Source organism: Simochromis diagramma, unplaced genomic scaffold (genome assembly GCF_900408965.1).
Source record: "Simochromis diagramma unplaced genomic scaffold, fSimDia1.1 OVJJ01000421.1, whole genome shotgun sequence".
Taxonomy (NCBI): Eukaryota; Metazoa; Chordata; class Actinopteri; order Cichliformes; family Cichlidae; genus Simochromis; species Simochromis diagramma.
This window is the reverse complement of record NW_024387250.1, coordinates 76,298-92,677: the sequence shown is the minus strand read 5'-3', so window position 1 is coordinate 92,677 and position 16,380 is coordinate 76,298. Positions and strand designations below refer to the sequence as shown.

The following is a 16,380-nucleotide window of genomic DNA, read 5'->3' as shown; positions in this document are numbered from 1 at the left end:
ACTCCACCTCAAATCACTATGCGCAGACTCAGGCTCAAAGAGCAACATTGCAGCTCCCACAAGTGGGAAATTTTGGTTAATTTTTGTACAGTGGGAGGAAGTGCAGTCAGATCGTCCATCTTTTCTACAGTCATTGGTCTTGACAGGTCCCAATTTGCAGCCAGCCCCATTCAGTCTTCAAGCAATGGTCAGCCTACATCTGGAACTTAAAGGCAAACAGGGTGATATATAGGGCTGGATATTGTCACTGATTTCTATAAATGATGTGATTCCTGATTCGATTCAATTTTGACTCAGAAATATAATTCTTATCATTTATCAGTAGATATCCATATTTTATATCTATATATAAAAACAAAGCTGACACTTCATCAGAGGTGTAAGCATCACAGCAGATGCCTATGTGTCAAAGTAACTGAGGATAAAACACAGAAAAATATGATGGAGATTTTCCTGGCCCTGCTTTTTATAGCATATAACCGCCTTACAAAATATCCTGCAGTAGCTAACAAACTGAAGAAAACCATGAATCAATCTATGAACAATATATAAACAAATTCGTAGGACTGCTTTCTTCCATTTGCGCAACATCTCTAAAATTAGAAATATCCTGTCTCAGAGTGATGCTGAAAAACGAATTAATGCATTTATTACTTCTAGGCTGGACTACTGTAATTCATTATTATCAGGAAGTCCTAAAAACTCCCCGAAAAGCCTTCAGTTAATCCAAAACACTGCAGCAAGAGTAATGACAGGGACTACAAAAGAGAGCATATTTCTCTTATATTGGCTTCCCTTCATTAGCTGTTAATTCCCTGTCAAATCCAGAATTCAAATCCTGCTCCTCACACAAGGTCTTAAACAATCAGGTCCCATCTTTTCTTAAAGACCTTGTAGTACCATATCAGCCCATTAGAGCACTTCACTCTCGCACTGCAGGCTTACTTGTTGTTCCTAGAGTATTCAAAAGTAGAAATTGTTGGCAGAGCCTTCAGTTTTTAGGCCCCTCTTCTATTAAACCAGCTTCCAGTTTGGATTCAGGAGATAGGCACTATCTCTACTTTTAAGATTAGGCCTAAAACTTTCCTTTTTGTTAAAGCATATAGTTAGGGCTGGATCAGGTGACCCTGAATCCTCCCTTAGTTATGCTGCAATAGGTGTAGGCTGCTGTGCCATGAAATTTTGGATGTCACTGCCCCTTGGCTGCTCTGAATTATGAGAAGTTCTTTGTCCCCTGGCTGTATCCCTTCTTTTTATTAACTTTGCTTGTGACTTGGTTTTTCCTTCTTTTTTTCTCATTCTTTTGAAATTGTTTTTATTCCATTGTATAACTTTTAATATTTCTTCTTATTATTGTTTGATACTAAGTGCTATATGGCCTGGACCCAGAATACACACTCAAACTGCTGTTTCTGTCCCAACCAGTGCACAGCCAAAGATCATCAAACAGAAACCTATTAATCGTTCCCACTTCCTTCTTAAACACAAAAGGCAATTAGAGTGAATGCACTGCCTAAAAGAATCTGGCTTGCATTATCAGTGACTTCTTTTAAAACCCTGTTAAACTCATTTAATTCAGGGCTTTTTTGTATATTTTATTATAGTTTTGATATTTTGGCATTCTTTTAACATTTACATGTTTATGTTAATTTTAAGTTGCTTTTTTTAGAATCTGTTTCTATGGGAAGCATTATTATTATTATTATTATTATTATTATTATTATTATTAGTAGTAGTAGTAGTAGTAGTAGTAGTAGACCAGGCCTACATGCATCAGACCAGGCCTACAAAAGTGGGGCATGTTCACAGTCACTCCACTGGGTATAACAAAAGGCCTGGTATGATGCACTTCTAAATTTGTAGACTAAGAACAAATTTAAGTACGAAAATAGTGATGAATCACAGATTTGTGCACGAAATGTTTGTATACAAGCTTTATGCGTGAATTTGTGAAGCCCATTATACTTATTTGCTTCTTTTTCGTTTTACTACTAAAGTTTCAGTCTGTGACTTAGTGCATTAAGTTGTATAAGCTTTATCTGTATACATCTTTTTTGCTGAAGATGCAAAGGGTTTTTATCATTGTTATGGTGGTTGGTGAAATTTCATAGTATGCCAGATATTACTATATAATGAGATGATTATTACTGTAAATAATAGAGACTAGGTTTTTGAGTTCAGCAAAGAAAGAGGGCGTTTCAGCTTAAACAGCTACAGACTGTTTTAAAACAGTCTGAGTTTACAATTATTCTGAGGCTAAGGCCTAAACATTTCACCAGAATCTAAAACTTTGATTAGACAAAAGTATTGAATAGAAGATATCATGTATCGTGAAATGGTATGTTAGATTATTGTATGCAGATGTATGGGTCCACAGGTATTTGGACCCAGGGTTACAAAGGAGCCTGAAAATCAAGATTAATGTGATGATGACAGTGTTAAAACTGTTCAATTGTTGAAGGAGAAGGCTACAGAATTGGGTGTCATTTTTTTCAAGATTTGATAATTGGTCTCTAAAACTGTCGACAGAGAGAAGCTGTCTGGAGCAACAATAGGATGGAAGACTCTGTAACAACTATGGAGGTAAAAAAAAATTGAAACAGAAATTCTGTCCTCTTGAGATATTGTTTCTGCAATATGTATGTTTATGTGTTTATGTGTCACTTCTCAAAAGGCAATCAGTGATCAAGATTTATATTTTGAGCTTTACTGTGAGGAAGTAAATGAACCTCCATTACCAATATGCTCTAACCTGCGGAGACTTTCAACACATCATTACAGGAGGTAAAAAATCATGTTTATGCTTTTCATTGCTATGCCAGAATCACACAATAAAACGTTAACATTAATAGCAAACATAGGTGATAGGGAACATACATACATATGCTACAGTCACTGAGTAGGTTATGATACATTATATTGTGAAACACTATTCTATACTGTGATATTCTATTCAGTGCTCAATTAAATGTCAAACGTTACCCAATATATTACAGTTGTGGGATTTTTATAATATATGTGTATACTCAAACAATATTGGCACTGAGTCCTAGGTAATGTTTTTTGCTTCATCAAGATTGATCCGCTCATTTAGGAAGTATCACGGCCATGGCAGCAGTCGTGTGGTTGTAGTGAAGGAGGACCCAAAATGCAGGCAAAGGCTGATGATATGACGTGAGCGTATTATTTACAGTAGGGAAATAGCCAACAAATACGGGAGTGGCGAGGACAGAACTAAATATAACCCTAAAACTGGGGAAACTAATAGCAAACAAAACCCGAAACAATAAGTCACAGAATAACACGCAGGGAAAAAAACATATGGAGATGACACAGGGATGAAAATGGAAAACAGAGAGACAAATTACACAGGTTACCACAGACGACGCGACAAGGAACACAGGCAGGCACACACTATAAATACACACAAGGTAACAAGGTAATGACACACCAGAGGGGAACACAGCTGAATGTAACTAGACAAGGAAGTAAAACAGAACACACTAACATGAGACAAGACCTTCAAAGTAAAACAGGAAATTCACAAACTATACTGAAACACAAACTCAGGGGCACAAACAGTGCAGGGGAGGGAACACAGGTAGAAATAATAAAACACTGAACACAAGAACCAAACCCTAAGAACTAATACAAAATCAGAAGAAACTAGAAAATAATGACACTAAACTCAAAAATGCTTGGTCCGCGACCCAGGACCATGACAGGAGGAGATGGAGAACATACAAATAATACATACATGATGATACATACAGTATGATCATTATAGTATGATTTCCACATTATTGTTACTTCCACAGTTCCTTGTTGTCACGTGACCACAACATTGTTTAATATCAGAAGTGAGTTCGTTTCGCAACATTTGGACACTCCTGCTGGTGAAACGAAGAACTACATTGTCGCCAGCTGCAGCAAGGGAAAAAACATTCAAGAGACAAACACGCACAGCCCAAAGCCCAGCAACGGGAAACCAGAGGAAGAAATGTACTGCCCGAATCCAGAAGAAAATGAGGATGCTGTGCCCTGCCTTGCACACACAAGTAAGTAAAATATGCACAAAGTTAGAAAAAGGTAAGAAAATAGCTCATAAAGTTAGAATACATGGACTCAGTGTAAACACAAATTTCAATGTGAGAAACAAATCCACAAGTCAATGTTTTAAAATCTCCCTGATCTGAACAAGTTGTCCATTACGAACACTATGTTTAAAGATAAAGATGTCCATAAGTGCACATGGCACCAGGACACCCTAGATCTCAGCTCAGTGACCAATTTTGTAATTGTCTTATTGGATCTGTGGCTGTATATTTTGGACACTCAGGTGAAGAGGGAAGCGGAGTTGTTGACTGGCCACCACCTGGTGGTGAGTTGGATCACATGGCAAGGGAGTATGCAGGACAGACCTGGCACACCTACACGTATTTTGAGGGTGTGCTGGGACTGCCTGGCAGTGCCCCCAGTCTATTCTTGCATTCGACTTTTAACAGAAAAGTCATTTCATAAATTTCAAACTTTGCTACAATTGTCTACATGAGCACTGAAGTCTCTCAGTAGCACCCTCAAGCACACCACCCAGTGACTTCTGAATGATCGTTTGACACATAAGCACAAACAATTGTCAGGACCTGTTTTCCAACCTAGAAGCACAGGGAAACTTGTCCACCAGAAAAAACCTCCAGTGTGCAGTCAGAAAACTGAGGGGATACAAGAGCCCCTTTCCAGGAGACTGGTTCCAGAGCCCAAGCCCAACTATATCTAGCCAGTATCTCTCAACCTCATGCGCTAGCTCAGCTCAGCCACCAGAGAGATGACATTCCATGGCCCCCAATCCTTGACTGGCACCCGACCCATAATGCACCTAACCCCTACAGCACCTCCTAGAGGTGGTGGGCCTACAGGGGAGCAGACCAATAAATGAGTAGAGGTCAACCACTAGGTGCCCCCCCTCCTTCCCTTGGAGCCTATCTACTTTGTATCACTAAGCAATGGCGCTTTCTTCAGAAAAACTTTGACTTGGTTAGTTAGCTATAGATAGCTCCCTATATCAGTATCATTGTAGTGTCTTTGCCTAATAAATATATGTAAATAAATATAAATGAATCTGAATTGAATTTCATTTTGATAGCTTTCACTGTAAACCTCTTAACCCATTAATTTAAAAACTCAAAGTTAAGTTCTAAAAATATAAAGTGAATGGATTAAACTTTACAGTTAGTTTGACCATTCAGACATTTAATATATCCAGCCGGGCCCCATGGGCTAAGACCCATTAATCAGGCACTCTCCGTTGAGCTCCTTCCCCAGTCCTGGTTCCAAGGTGAGGCCCCAGTAACCCTGCACCAGTCAGGGTACACACCTCCCCTGCTCTTTTGATAGTCACAGGGGTTGAGTGTGAATTGAATCGCTCTTTGTCTGGCTCCTCACCCAGAACCAATTTCCCTTGGCAGACCTTACCAGGGGGTAAAGCAAAACCTCCACCACAGTAAGGTGGGGACTCAAGGAGGAGACTGCTGTAATATTACAACCCAAATTTCAGAAAAGTTGGGACGTTCTTTAAATTTGAACAAAATGAAAACTAAAAGACTTTCAAATAACATGAGCCAATCATTTATTTACACCAGAACATAAGTAACATAACTAGTGTTTAAACTGAGAAATGTTTACAATTTTATGCACAAAATGGGCTCATTTCATATTTTTCATTTTGCTGTTGTTTTATACAACTATTTCTTCTTCTGGCTGGTTCTTTTTTTGCAAGGTATCAGAAGAATGTGAGAATCTCCAGCATGTTTGTCACAAATGGAAAAAAGGGAAGTCGTTGTGTCTGTTAAAGCGTAGAATCAAATAAAAAGCAAGAAAATCCCCAGCCATCCCGCCCAATGTTCCCTCTAAGCTCCGTGCGTGCGCAATTGCACACTGCTGGCACGGTCTCTGCGCACAGAAAATCTACGTTGCTCTCAAAAAAAAAAATCTAACCTGAATTGAAATTAAAATTAAAACTTTAACAATTCTGTTTTTCAGTGTTAGTTAGTAAGTGACTGGCTGCTCCTGTATGGGATTAGAACGATGCCACCTTATCCCATAGTCCAGCCATTTATGCGATTCACATTCGTATACACGCAGCTAATCAACGTGGTTGACAGGCAATGACAGCGTCCTTATGTGCAGACACCAGTGTTTTAGCGAGCAAAGCCGCGTGGCTGATGTGGAGTGAAGCCACGTTAATGACGACGTGTACAACCATTGGAGATGTGAGCAGGACAGACGGAACAATTGACGGGAAAAGTGAGGACTTTATACCAGTTTTTAAATTGTGTTGATAGGCCACGTAAAACCAGAGTTATGATAAAAACATCTGCAATGTTTGGTTTTCTTTCTGAATACTGTCGTTGTTTATATTTACTGCAGGATAAACGGTAAAAACGGCGTTTTATAAGGAAAACACTCGAAAGCGCTCTCCGCCTGTGAGCAAAACCAAAACCAAAAAACCCCACCCTTTCCTATTGGTCGAAAAATGTACCATGTTGACCAATCAAAAAATGATATAGCAACATGGCCATGACCAGTTGTTTAGGAAGGGGGAAGTTTTAGGAGTGACGGCGGTGCTTTGAGATGTGAGAGATTTGTGACGTTTAGCGCAAATCTTGTGTAGTTAGTGTGTAGTGTAGTCAATAGTTTTGTTGTGTGTGTCAGAACAATGAGGCGACTGCTGAATGTTACAGGTGTTACAGGAGTGATGCATCTCCTGCTGTCAGGCCTGCAGGTATCAGGCTGTTGTTCTCCTTTATCTCATAGTGGACAGAAATTATTTTTTGGAGTGGCACAAATAAACCTGATTGTTCTGTAAATAGTTTGAAATATTAAAAAAAAAAAACGCCTTGGCTGCATTTTTAGGCAAACAGCTGCAAAAAACTTTATTGTTTATTGTTTGCAAAACTCAGTTACTTTTTTGAAGAAGTAACTATATAATTAACTGCCCAGCATTGGTCATTATATACTGTATTTTGCAGACAGAGAGTTACAGACTCTCTCCCAGACCACAGACTCATAATACAAGTCAGAGCTTTATTTACAAAAAAACGAAAGTTGTGTTTTCAAAATTGGAGTTCAAGTTATTTTTACTTCCAATAGTGTTAACATACTACACAGGTCTTGAACAAATTTTTTTTGAAATTTTCATTGTAAGTGGGCTAAAGCAGTTAATTAAAAGTAGTCTAACATAAATGTAAATGCTGTAATTTGATTATTTTAATAAACCATGTAACTTGGATGGATTCGATGCTGGCGTGACCACAGTGCACACGTCTGATGTCGCTCACAGTGGTCCAAGGGGCCGCTCAGGGAGTTTGTGTGTGCGCTCAGACACATGAAAAATTAGAGGGAACATTGATCCCGCCCCTCTCCTCCCTGTGCAGCAAGCAGCAGGCGCACCTCGTAAATGGAGGGCACTCTTACTCCTCGCAAATGGGTAATAGAAAATCATTCGGTGCCTATGCATTCCCCAAAATGCGGTGGCATGATACCGGGGCAGCATGGGTGCGAGCAACTTTTTTTTTGCCGATGCTATGATGCCGCCCCCACAATGATGCCGCCCTGGGCAACAGCCCATGTCGCCCATATCAAAAACCACCACTGATCTGAGGTATTTATAGTCCCCCACAATGTCCACATCCCTAGATTGAAACAGAGGTCTTGTCTCTTCACGCTTACTGAGTCATCAGAAAATTTCTGATGAAAGCAGATCTCATCAGAAATAGCAGATCTCGGTGCAGTGGCTGAAGTCTGTGGTGTAGAGGGTGAAGAGAAAAGGGGAAAGGACAGTCCCTTGTGATGCCCCTCTGCTGCCGATCACCCTGTCAAATACACAGTGTTGAATACACATATATTGTGGTCTTCTTATCAAGTAATCAATAATCCAGGACACGACCGAGGCATCCACCTGCATCACTGTCAGTGTATCACCCAGGAGGGTCGGCCAGATGGTATTGAATGCACTGGAAAAGTCGAGAAACATGACTCTCAGTTGATTAAGCACGATGAATATGATGGCGTCTTCAGCTTCAAGGTGGGGCTGGTTAGCGAACTGAAGAAGATTCTGATGTGGCATGACAATAGGTCAGAGGTGGACAAGGATGAGTTTTTCCAGGGTTTTCATGACATGGGAAGTTAGTACCACAGGTCTTTAATCCTGGGGGATATGGCGTCTTTGACACAGGAATGTCTTTCACAGCGCTGGGACCCCCTGCAGACTCAGACTCATCATGTGTCATTTTGACCCAGGGTTCTCAGTTTTCTTGTGTTTTTCTATTATGTTAATTTCATTTGTTATTTTAAGGATTTATTCTGTGGTTTCTAGGGTGTTCTGTTTAGTTTTTGTTTATTAGATTCCCCCTTGTGTCTTTGCCCTCTGTCTCCCTCTGTGTGTCTGTGAGTTCTTGTGCCTTGCTTCCCTTGGTTACCTTGTTTCCCTCCTTGTGTTTTATTCCATCATGTTTCCCCAGCTCGTCATGTTTGTGCTCTCCCTTGTGCTCCTCCATGATCTCTCTCCATCTCCAGTCTGCATCTGTGTGTACCTTCTGTTTTTTTTTTGATAGTCTCCCTTCAGTGTACGTCATGTTGTGTTTGCTCCTGCCCTGTCTCATTATTGTTATTCGTGTCAGCTGCTTTCCCCGTGTGCTCCCACATTCCTCGTTATCTTTCAGTGTATTTATGTCCGCGTCTCCCTCCGTTCCATGTCGCGTCTTCTCTCATGGCTGCGTGTCTCTCCCTGTGTCCCCCTGAGTAGATTAATATTAGAATTTCCCAGTTTAGTTTTGCATTGTTTCTTTTTTTGCCTTTCATCAAGCAATAAAGCTTTGAGTTCACGTCCTGCTTCCGTGAGTTTTGCATTTGGGTCTTTCTCTGCCTGCACACAGCCGATTCTTGACATCATGAACAGTTTATGAAAGACTCCACAAAGCTGGGGTCAAAGCCCTTGAGGACACAGACAATCACTGCTTCTGGTTGAGCAGACTTGCCTGAGTAGAGTCTTCTGATTGCCTCTGAACTTGGTCATGAATGAATGTGACAGGTGGGGGAGGAATGTCAGGATGTTCACAGGAGGCTATGGTGCAATGTGGGGAGAGAACGGTGTGGCTGTGGATTACAAGCTGACTATAGTTAAGTCAGTATTGAGGTGAGCATTTACAGCAGTGTTGAATCTGTTCAAAAGTCCATTCAACTCATTGGCTCTGTCCTTACCGATGGCATGAATTGAGTGGTGGGAATATTGGCCTAGTGAAATTTTCGTTATTTTTATTAATAAACCGTGACTAGGGTTACACTTTTTAATGTTTCTCAGCTTGCTCTAATGGAACTAAAGGTGGTTTGTAAAGGGTCCAGCCCTAGTTTGGGGGACCTCTGGTGCATCGATGGAAGTGGGAGCCTCTTGAGCTGGCAGGGAGATTGTTACCATTCTTCGGGTGGTGTCTGCTCTCCACGAGTTCACTCTGTATTTAGAGGAAGGATTTAGTAGAGGTGGAGGATGAACTCGACCTGGGTGTCTATTGTCTTATGTAGTCTGGGAGCTCATTGAATGTAAGGGTGGGTGTACTTTTCCTCTGTGGCAGGGTCGGGTGGGCTGCCCCGGGCTCATTGGGGCTTGGCAGTGCTGCTGCTGTGGCCCCCGGTGCGGATAGGCCCGGTCCCCTGCCCTTGGTGGATTCCAGGGAACATGGGTGCCTACCGGGTTCAGCGGAGAAGCTGGCTCCAGGGAGGGGGTACTTTGACCCCCACCACCACCACCAATCCTTCCCTTCCCATCCCCACATGCCTCCCTACTCCTGCTCCAGCACACCGCCACAGAGCACCAGACATGCAGGGCCAAGAGGTACAGGTGTGTCACTGAGTTGCAGGGGAAGCATTCCTCCTCTGTCCCCTCTTGGCCACCTGTGCCTCAATTATATTCCACAACCGAGACATCCACATTACTTACACTCTCATAACATATACATATAGGGCCTTGGGGGTGGGCAAACTAAACAGCGTCCAGAGGATGGTCTGTTTAGTCAAACTCACCTCTGGAGCCAGTGCCCACCAAATTGAGAGGCGGACACCACCACAATGATTCGACAGATGAACCCAGTCTGAATGAGATTTCACTCTTGGATACAAAATGGACAAATGATCAAACAAAAATGTTATAAACTAGAACTCATTTAGCTAGTTTGATATTTAGGTGAAGCCGTTGAATTTTTCCAACCTTTTTCCTGTTACAGCTCCTCCAAATTCTGACAGTTTCATACCAGTAGAACATCATGAGAACAGCATCACCCTGCAGTGGGATAAAGTCAACAACAACATCAGCTTTGTTCTCCAGTTTAATGATACAGAGACAGACATCAGTGTGCCAGATGAAGATGGACCAGTAACTCAAACAGTCTCATCTCTCACTGCTGGAACTCAATACACATTCACTCTCTACTCTGTGTTTGAGAACGTCAGAAGCAGTGGAGTCAGCATTACTGCAGTCACTGGTAAGTACATATATTTCAACAATATGCACTGTGGCAAAAAGAAAGCCATTCTCTGCAGTTCAGTGAATTAGTTTAGAATATATTCACAGGTTATAATAGGTTTTTCATGATACTGTGCTGTTTCACAGAAAATATAGTCTGAAGACAGCAAATACAGTTAATAATTCTAACGGTAAACTCAACAACCAGATAACTACAGTAAGCATACTTGCATTGTTACCTCATAAAATGTATGTAAAGTTGACTGGTTGGCCTTTTTAATGATGTGAGGAGGGGATGGACGCAATCAGATACTGGATTAATTGTTGCAGGTTTAGATATCAAAGATTAGTTCAGTAGAAATGTACTTTACACAGATGTTTTGTCTTTCTTTTCTTCCTGTTCCAGCTCCTCCAAATGCTGACAGTTTCATAACAGTAGAATATCATGAGAACAGCATCACTCTGCAGTGGGATAAAGTCAACAACAACATCAGCTATATTCTCCAGTTTAACGATACAGAGACAGACATCAGTGTTCCAAATGAAGATGGACCAGTAACTCACACAGTCTCATCTCTCACTGCTGGAACTCAATACACATTCACTCTCTACTCTGTGTTTGAGAACATCAGAAGCAGTGGAGTCAGCATTACTGCAGTCACTGGTGAGTTAATATATTTCAGAAAAAAACAAATTAAAAAAATGAAGTGTACACAATTGTAACTTAGTACTTTGTACTCATTCTTGATAGAATGCTATGAGAATGATTGTATTTAAGATCTTGAATAAAAAAGATTGATTTTGGATATGTAAAATGTTGTAAAATGACAATGAAATAACAGATTTTTTTTATCCACAGAGACACACCTGGAGTGCTTACTAAAAGATCTTGGTTTACAACAGTACTACACAAAGAAACTGTCACTGAGCAAAATACTTGAGATTGATAAGACGACCATCAATGATGAACCTGCCAAGAGTAACTCAGACTTTCCATGGTATTTTCTAAAGAAACTGATGATGGTTAATGTGGCAGCTAGGAATATGACATGTACATCAGATTGTGAGTCTGATGATGAAACAGGGAATGCAGAGGATTTGGACAGTTCAAACACAGATGACATGCCAAACCCACTCGACATAATCGCTGCTCTCTTTCTGTGTTCTGATGGTTTTCTGCAGCAGGAAATGGCACTAAAAATGTCCACATGTCAGTTTTCTGTGCCTTTGCTGCTTCCGAATTGTGATACAAAACAGTGCACACTCATGCTGTGGGCCATGAGAGACATTGTTAAAAAGTACAGACCTCAGTCTCTGTTAGAATCCAAGGGCTTCATTGAAGACAGAATCGTTCTCTCTGAACTTCCAATGATCTCCTTTGTCAGACTGGGTGAGTGCTCCTTGTCCAAGTCAGCACTTCTCAATAAGCTTCTGAGCAATTCTCAGCAGTACCATGACACCTTTGTTCACCGCAACATGGAGTGTGGCAACAGTCCAAGAAAAATCTCAAACGGACTGACTGAGATTACTTGGTATCTTCCTTGTGGAAACACAAACATTGATATTTTCAGTCAACCAGTGGCTGTAGCAAACCTTCGTGGTGACATTGCTTCATTTGAAACACAATACTCCTTTTTGTGTCAGACATCTGCAGCAGTTTTTGTGTTCTTTGACAATTTGGACACTGACTGCAGTCTACTTACTAACCAACACCACAAGGCACAGATCTTCTTGGTGGGTAACAGTGAGAGCAAACGCTGCACTTTGGATGCTTTAAAGAAGGTAGAAACTAATTTGCGCTTAACTAAGAACAATATCATTATTAGGAATAAACAAAGAAATGATGCAGACTTTGTAAAATATTTGAGGCAAAAAGTTAGAAATGTAATTAAAGAAAAGAAAGGGAAGATGACAATAGAGCAGATGGCAGAAATTGCCCATGACCTGGGAATCCTGGTTGATGAAGACTCTCCAGAGTGCCAGACTGCAAAGACAAATGCAGAAGCCATCACTGCAGAAATTCAAGACATCCTTAAATACAAAGAAGATCAGCTTCCACGGCAAGGAGAAATATGGAAAGAACTGACCTGCTTAGAGAAGGAAGAATTTCGCCTTTGAAAAGTTGGCTCTGGAAATATAGAAGATTACAAAAGTCAACTTCAGGAAGACAGAAAAGAACTGCGGAAAAGGCAGAACTCTTATGACATGTCGACAGCTATGACATGTTTCATCAATGCAATATCAAGCCCAGGAACAGAGAGGTTTTATTTCCTGAAATGGATGCGAATGAACCTCGATAACCTGTCTCGTATAAAACTTTCTGAACTTCAGGAAAAATATAAAGAAAAATGTAAGAACTCTGAGAACAAAGAGGAGATCAAAGAAATTGACAGACAAATTTCTAACAGCTCACTGGGGACTGAACACTTCTTCCGTGAAATGGGTCAGATCTATGAAGCTTCACTGTCCCTTCCACAAACAGATCCAGCACGTCAACAGCTGCAGCATCTGCCCAAACTGTGTGCAGAGTTGTTGCTTGATGGATTTCCTCTTGAGCTTGTAGATGGAGATGCATCCAACATCCCTCTCAGATGGGTGAGTGATGTTCTCTCTCAGCTCAGTGACTTGGTGTCTCCAAACAGAAAGATACTAGTAGTCACAGTTCTTGGAGTTCAGAGCACAGGAAAGTCTAATCTCCTTAACACCATGTTTGGAGTGCAGTTTGCAGTCAGCAGTGGTCGATGTACTCGAGGTGCCTTTATGCTGCTCATCAAAATCAATGAAGACATGAAAAAAGTCCTAAACTGTGACTTCATGCTGATCATTGACACTGAGGGCTTAAAGTCACCAGAACTTGCGCAACTAGACAACAGCTATGAGCACGACAATGAGCTTGCTACACTTGTTGTGGGGCTGAGTGATGTCACCATTGTTAATATTGCAATGGAGAATTCAACTGAAATGAAGGACATCCTACAAATAGTTGTGCATGCTTTTCTCAGGATGAAGGAGGTGGGCAAAAAGCCGAAATGTGTGTTCGTTCACCAGAATGTGTCCGATGTTTCAGCCCATGAGAAGAACTTACGAGACAGGAAACTGCTCCTGGAACAGTTAAATGAGATGACCCAGGCAGCAGCCAGAATGGAAAAGAAAGAGGAGAACAAGAGCTTCACTGATGTGATGGAGTACAATCCAGACACTGGGAACTGGTACATTCCTGGACTCTGGAATGGAAACCCACCAATGGCACCAGTCAGTGCAGGGTACAGTGAGGCTGTATATGAGCTCAAGAAACACATCATCAAACTGCTGGGAAACTGTGAGTCATCTGCTAATGATATCTTGGAGTTTAAAGAGTGGATGACAAGTCTGTGGAATGCAGTAAAGCATGAAAACTTCATCTTCAGCTTCAGAAACAGCCTCGTAGCTGATGCATACATGAGACTCTGCACAGAATTCAACAAGTGGGAGTGGAAATTCAGAAAAGAAATGTACACCTTTGTATCAAACGCAGAAAGAAGAATTTCCAATTTTGGTAAAGTTGCCGCAAAATCTGAATCGTCTGACATGAGAGAATTTCTCACATGTTTGAAAAGTGTAGCCTCCACAGTGCTGTCCACATGGGAGACAAGACTTCTAGAAAATCTGACACATTATTTTCAGCAAACAGATGTTCATGTTTATCTGGATGAGGGATACAAAGAGGAATTCTTAAACAGTGCAAACAGCCTTCGAAAAGAAATGGAGAGATCCGTTTTTAATCAGCTCACAGCAGCAGCAGAAAACAGAGAGGGGATGAGAGAAATTGAAAAAATCAAAGAGAACTATAAAAAAGAGATTGAAAAGGCAGTTCATGTGTTGATAGATAAATGCAGAAAGAAAAATGTCCAGATGAGTGATGAAGAGCTGGACAAAGAGTTTGATAAGATGTGGAGTGAAACACTGGAAAAACTTTCTTTTTCTGAACCAAAGACCTCCAGTGTCTTCACCAACGTATCTCACTGCCTGAGACTCAATCTCTCACACAGGGGGAGTCATGCATGTGAATTATTAAGTAAAAAAAGTCTGCAAGATTGTGGAAAAGAGCCTTTCAAATATACACCTGAAGGATTCTACAACCGATGTAAACACAAACCCAGGAAGTGGTTCATCATTCATGATCACACTATGGCTGTACAAAAACTGGCTGACAGCATCATCAATGTTTGCTCTCAGTTTGCGAGAGAAATAGTGAAAAGAAAAAAACACTACTCAGATACTTACATCCAGGAGATCCTCAACATCATTGATGAGAAATTACAAAGCAATCAAGATGTTAAGACAGACACTGAGTTTGAAGTTTCCCTGAAACAGCACATCTGTGGATTTGCAGCCAGAGAGTTTCAGAAAATGCACGAAGATTTCGTCCAAGAAAATGATCCCTACAGATGTCTGATTAAATACAAGGAAAGGTTTCGTGATGATTTCATTGATGTGTTCCATGAAAGAGACCAGTGTCAGAAGAAGGCAGAAGAATTCACCAACCGATGTTTGAAGCCTGCTGTTAAAGATTTTATTAGTCGATGTCTGGGACCTGATATCATTGGTGAAATGCTGACATGTGAGCAGCTCAGCAATCGAATGTCCTTCCAGTATTCACTTTTACTGGATTTACTTTCAAAGGATGATTTTAAAAACTATGTGAGCTATATTTGCTCATATGAGAAATATGTCAAGACATGGATACACAACAAAATAGTGGAGCACTTCTCAACTGGGTCAGTATCTGAGTTTGAGGACAGGCATCTTCAGTCATGTATCAGAAGCATAAATGATGCCATCAACAAGGCCAAAAGAGGAGAGACTGATGATATGAAGACATTTGTCGAAGATATTTGTAAAGAACTTGGTGATAAACTGGTCATTTCCCAGGATGCTCTTGGAGCTTTCATGATGCTGAACAATGCTGACAAGAAACAGTTTGCTGACTGGCTCATAGTGTCTGTGAATGAGATGGAACAAGATCTGAGAAAAGAATTTAAAAATGTAAGCTTTGAAATGAAACTACAGCATCTCCATGTGTAGCCTCTGAATGAGCTTTTCAACAGACTGGTTGGTTGTGGCAAACAGTGTCGATTCTGCAAAGTTCCCTGTGATGCAGGAGGAGTAGCCCATTTTGAGCACTTTGCTGCACTGCATCGCCCTCAGGGTCTTGGAGGATTTAGTTGGCCAAATACACAAAAACTGATCACTGACATATGCTCTTCTCTTGTGATCAGTGACCAGCAGTTTCGTTGCAGTGCTACAAACCATGAATATCACCCTTATAAGTATTACAAGCAAATTTACCCAGACTGGAAAATCCCTCCAGATGTGAGCCTTAAAGCATCAGACTATTGGAAATATGTGATAGCAAAGTACAACATGGACTTTGCCAAACAGTATAAAACAGAACCTGCTGATATTCCTGCTACTTGGAAAAATATCACAAAACAGCAGGCAGGAAAATGTCTCAAAGAGTCTTTTTATGGCCACTGAGATTACTGGAATTTCAACTAATTTTCTTCTGGTGTACAGAAAAACCAAATATAATAATAATATACTATATTATATTATAATATAATAACATATAAAAAAGTCAAACATAGTATGAGACAAAACTAAAGGTATCATTAGTGGATATATATGTTCAAGCATTATAGTTTACAATGAGGAAAGAAAACCAGTACAGTTTGTGTTCATCTTCATCATCTTATTTCTTTTGTTTTGATTCATTTTCTTCTCTTTCTCTAGTGACTGTTGACATGACAGGAACAACATGACATGACAGTCAAAAGTTTTGGACAAACCTTTAAAGGTTTCTCTTTATTTTTACAAATTTCTACATA

General features: G+C 40.6%; 1 protein-coding gene across 1 annotated transcript; it reads left to right on the top strand.

Moving 5' to 3' along the window:
• Positions 1-2,756: 2,756 nt before the first annotated feature.
• Positions 2,757-16,097, top strand: LOC120714702 (up-regulator of cell proliferation-like). The gene is given in 5 exon segments (XM_040001050.1): positions 2,757-2,784; positions 3,819-4,058; positions 10,275-10,532; positions 10,920-11,177; positions 11,373-16,097. Coding segments are annotated over 4 exon segments (4,779 nt in total). The 5' UTR covers positions 2,757-2,784; positions 3,819-4,000; the 3' UTR covers positions 15,578-16,097.
• The last annotated feature ends 283 nt before the right edge of the window (positions 16,098-16,380 follow it).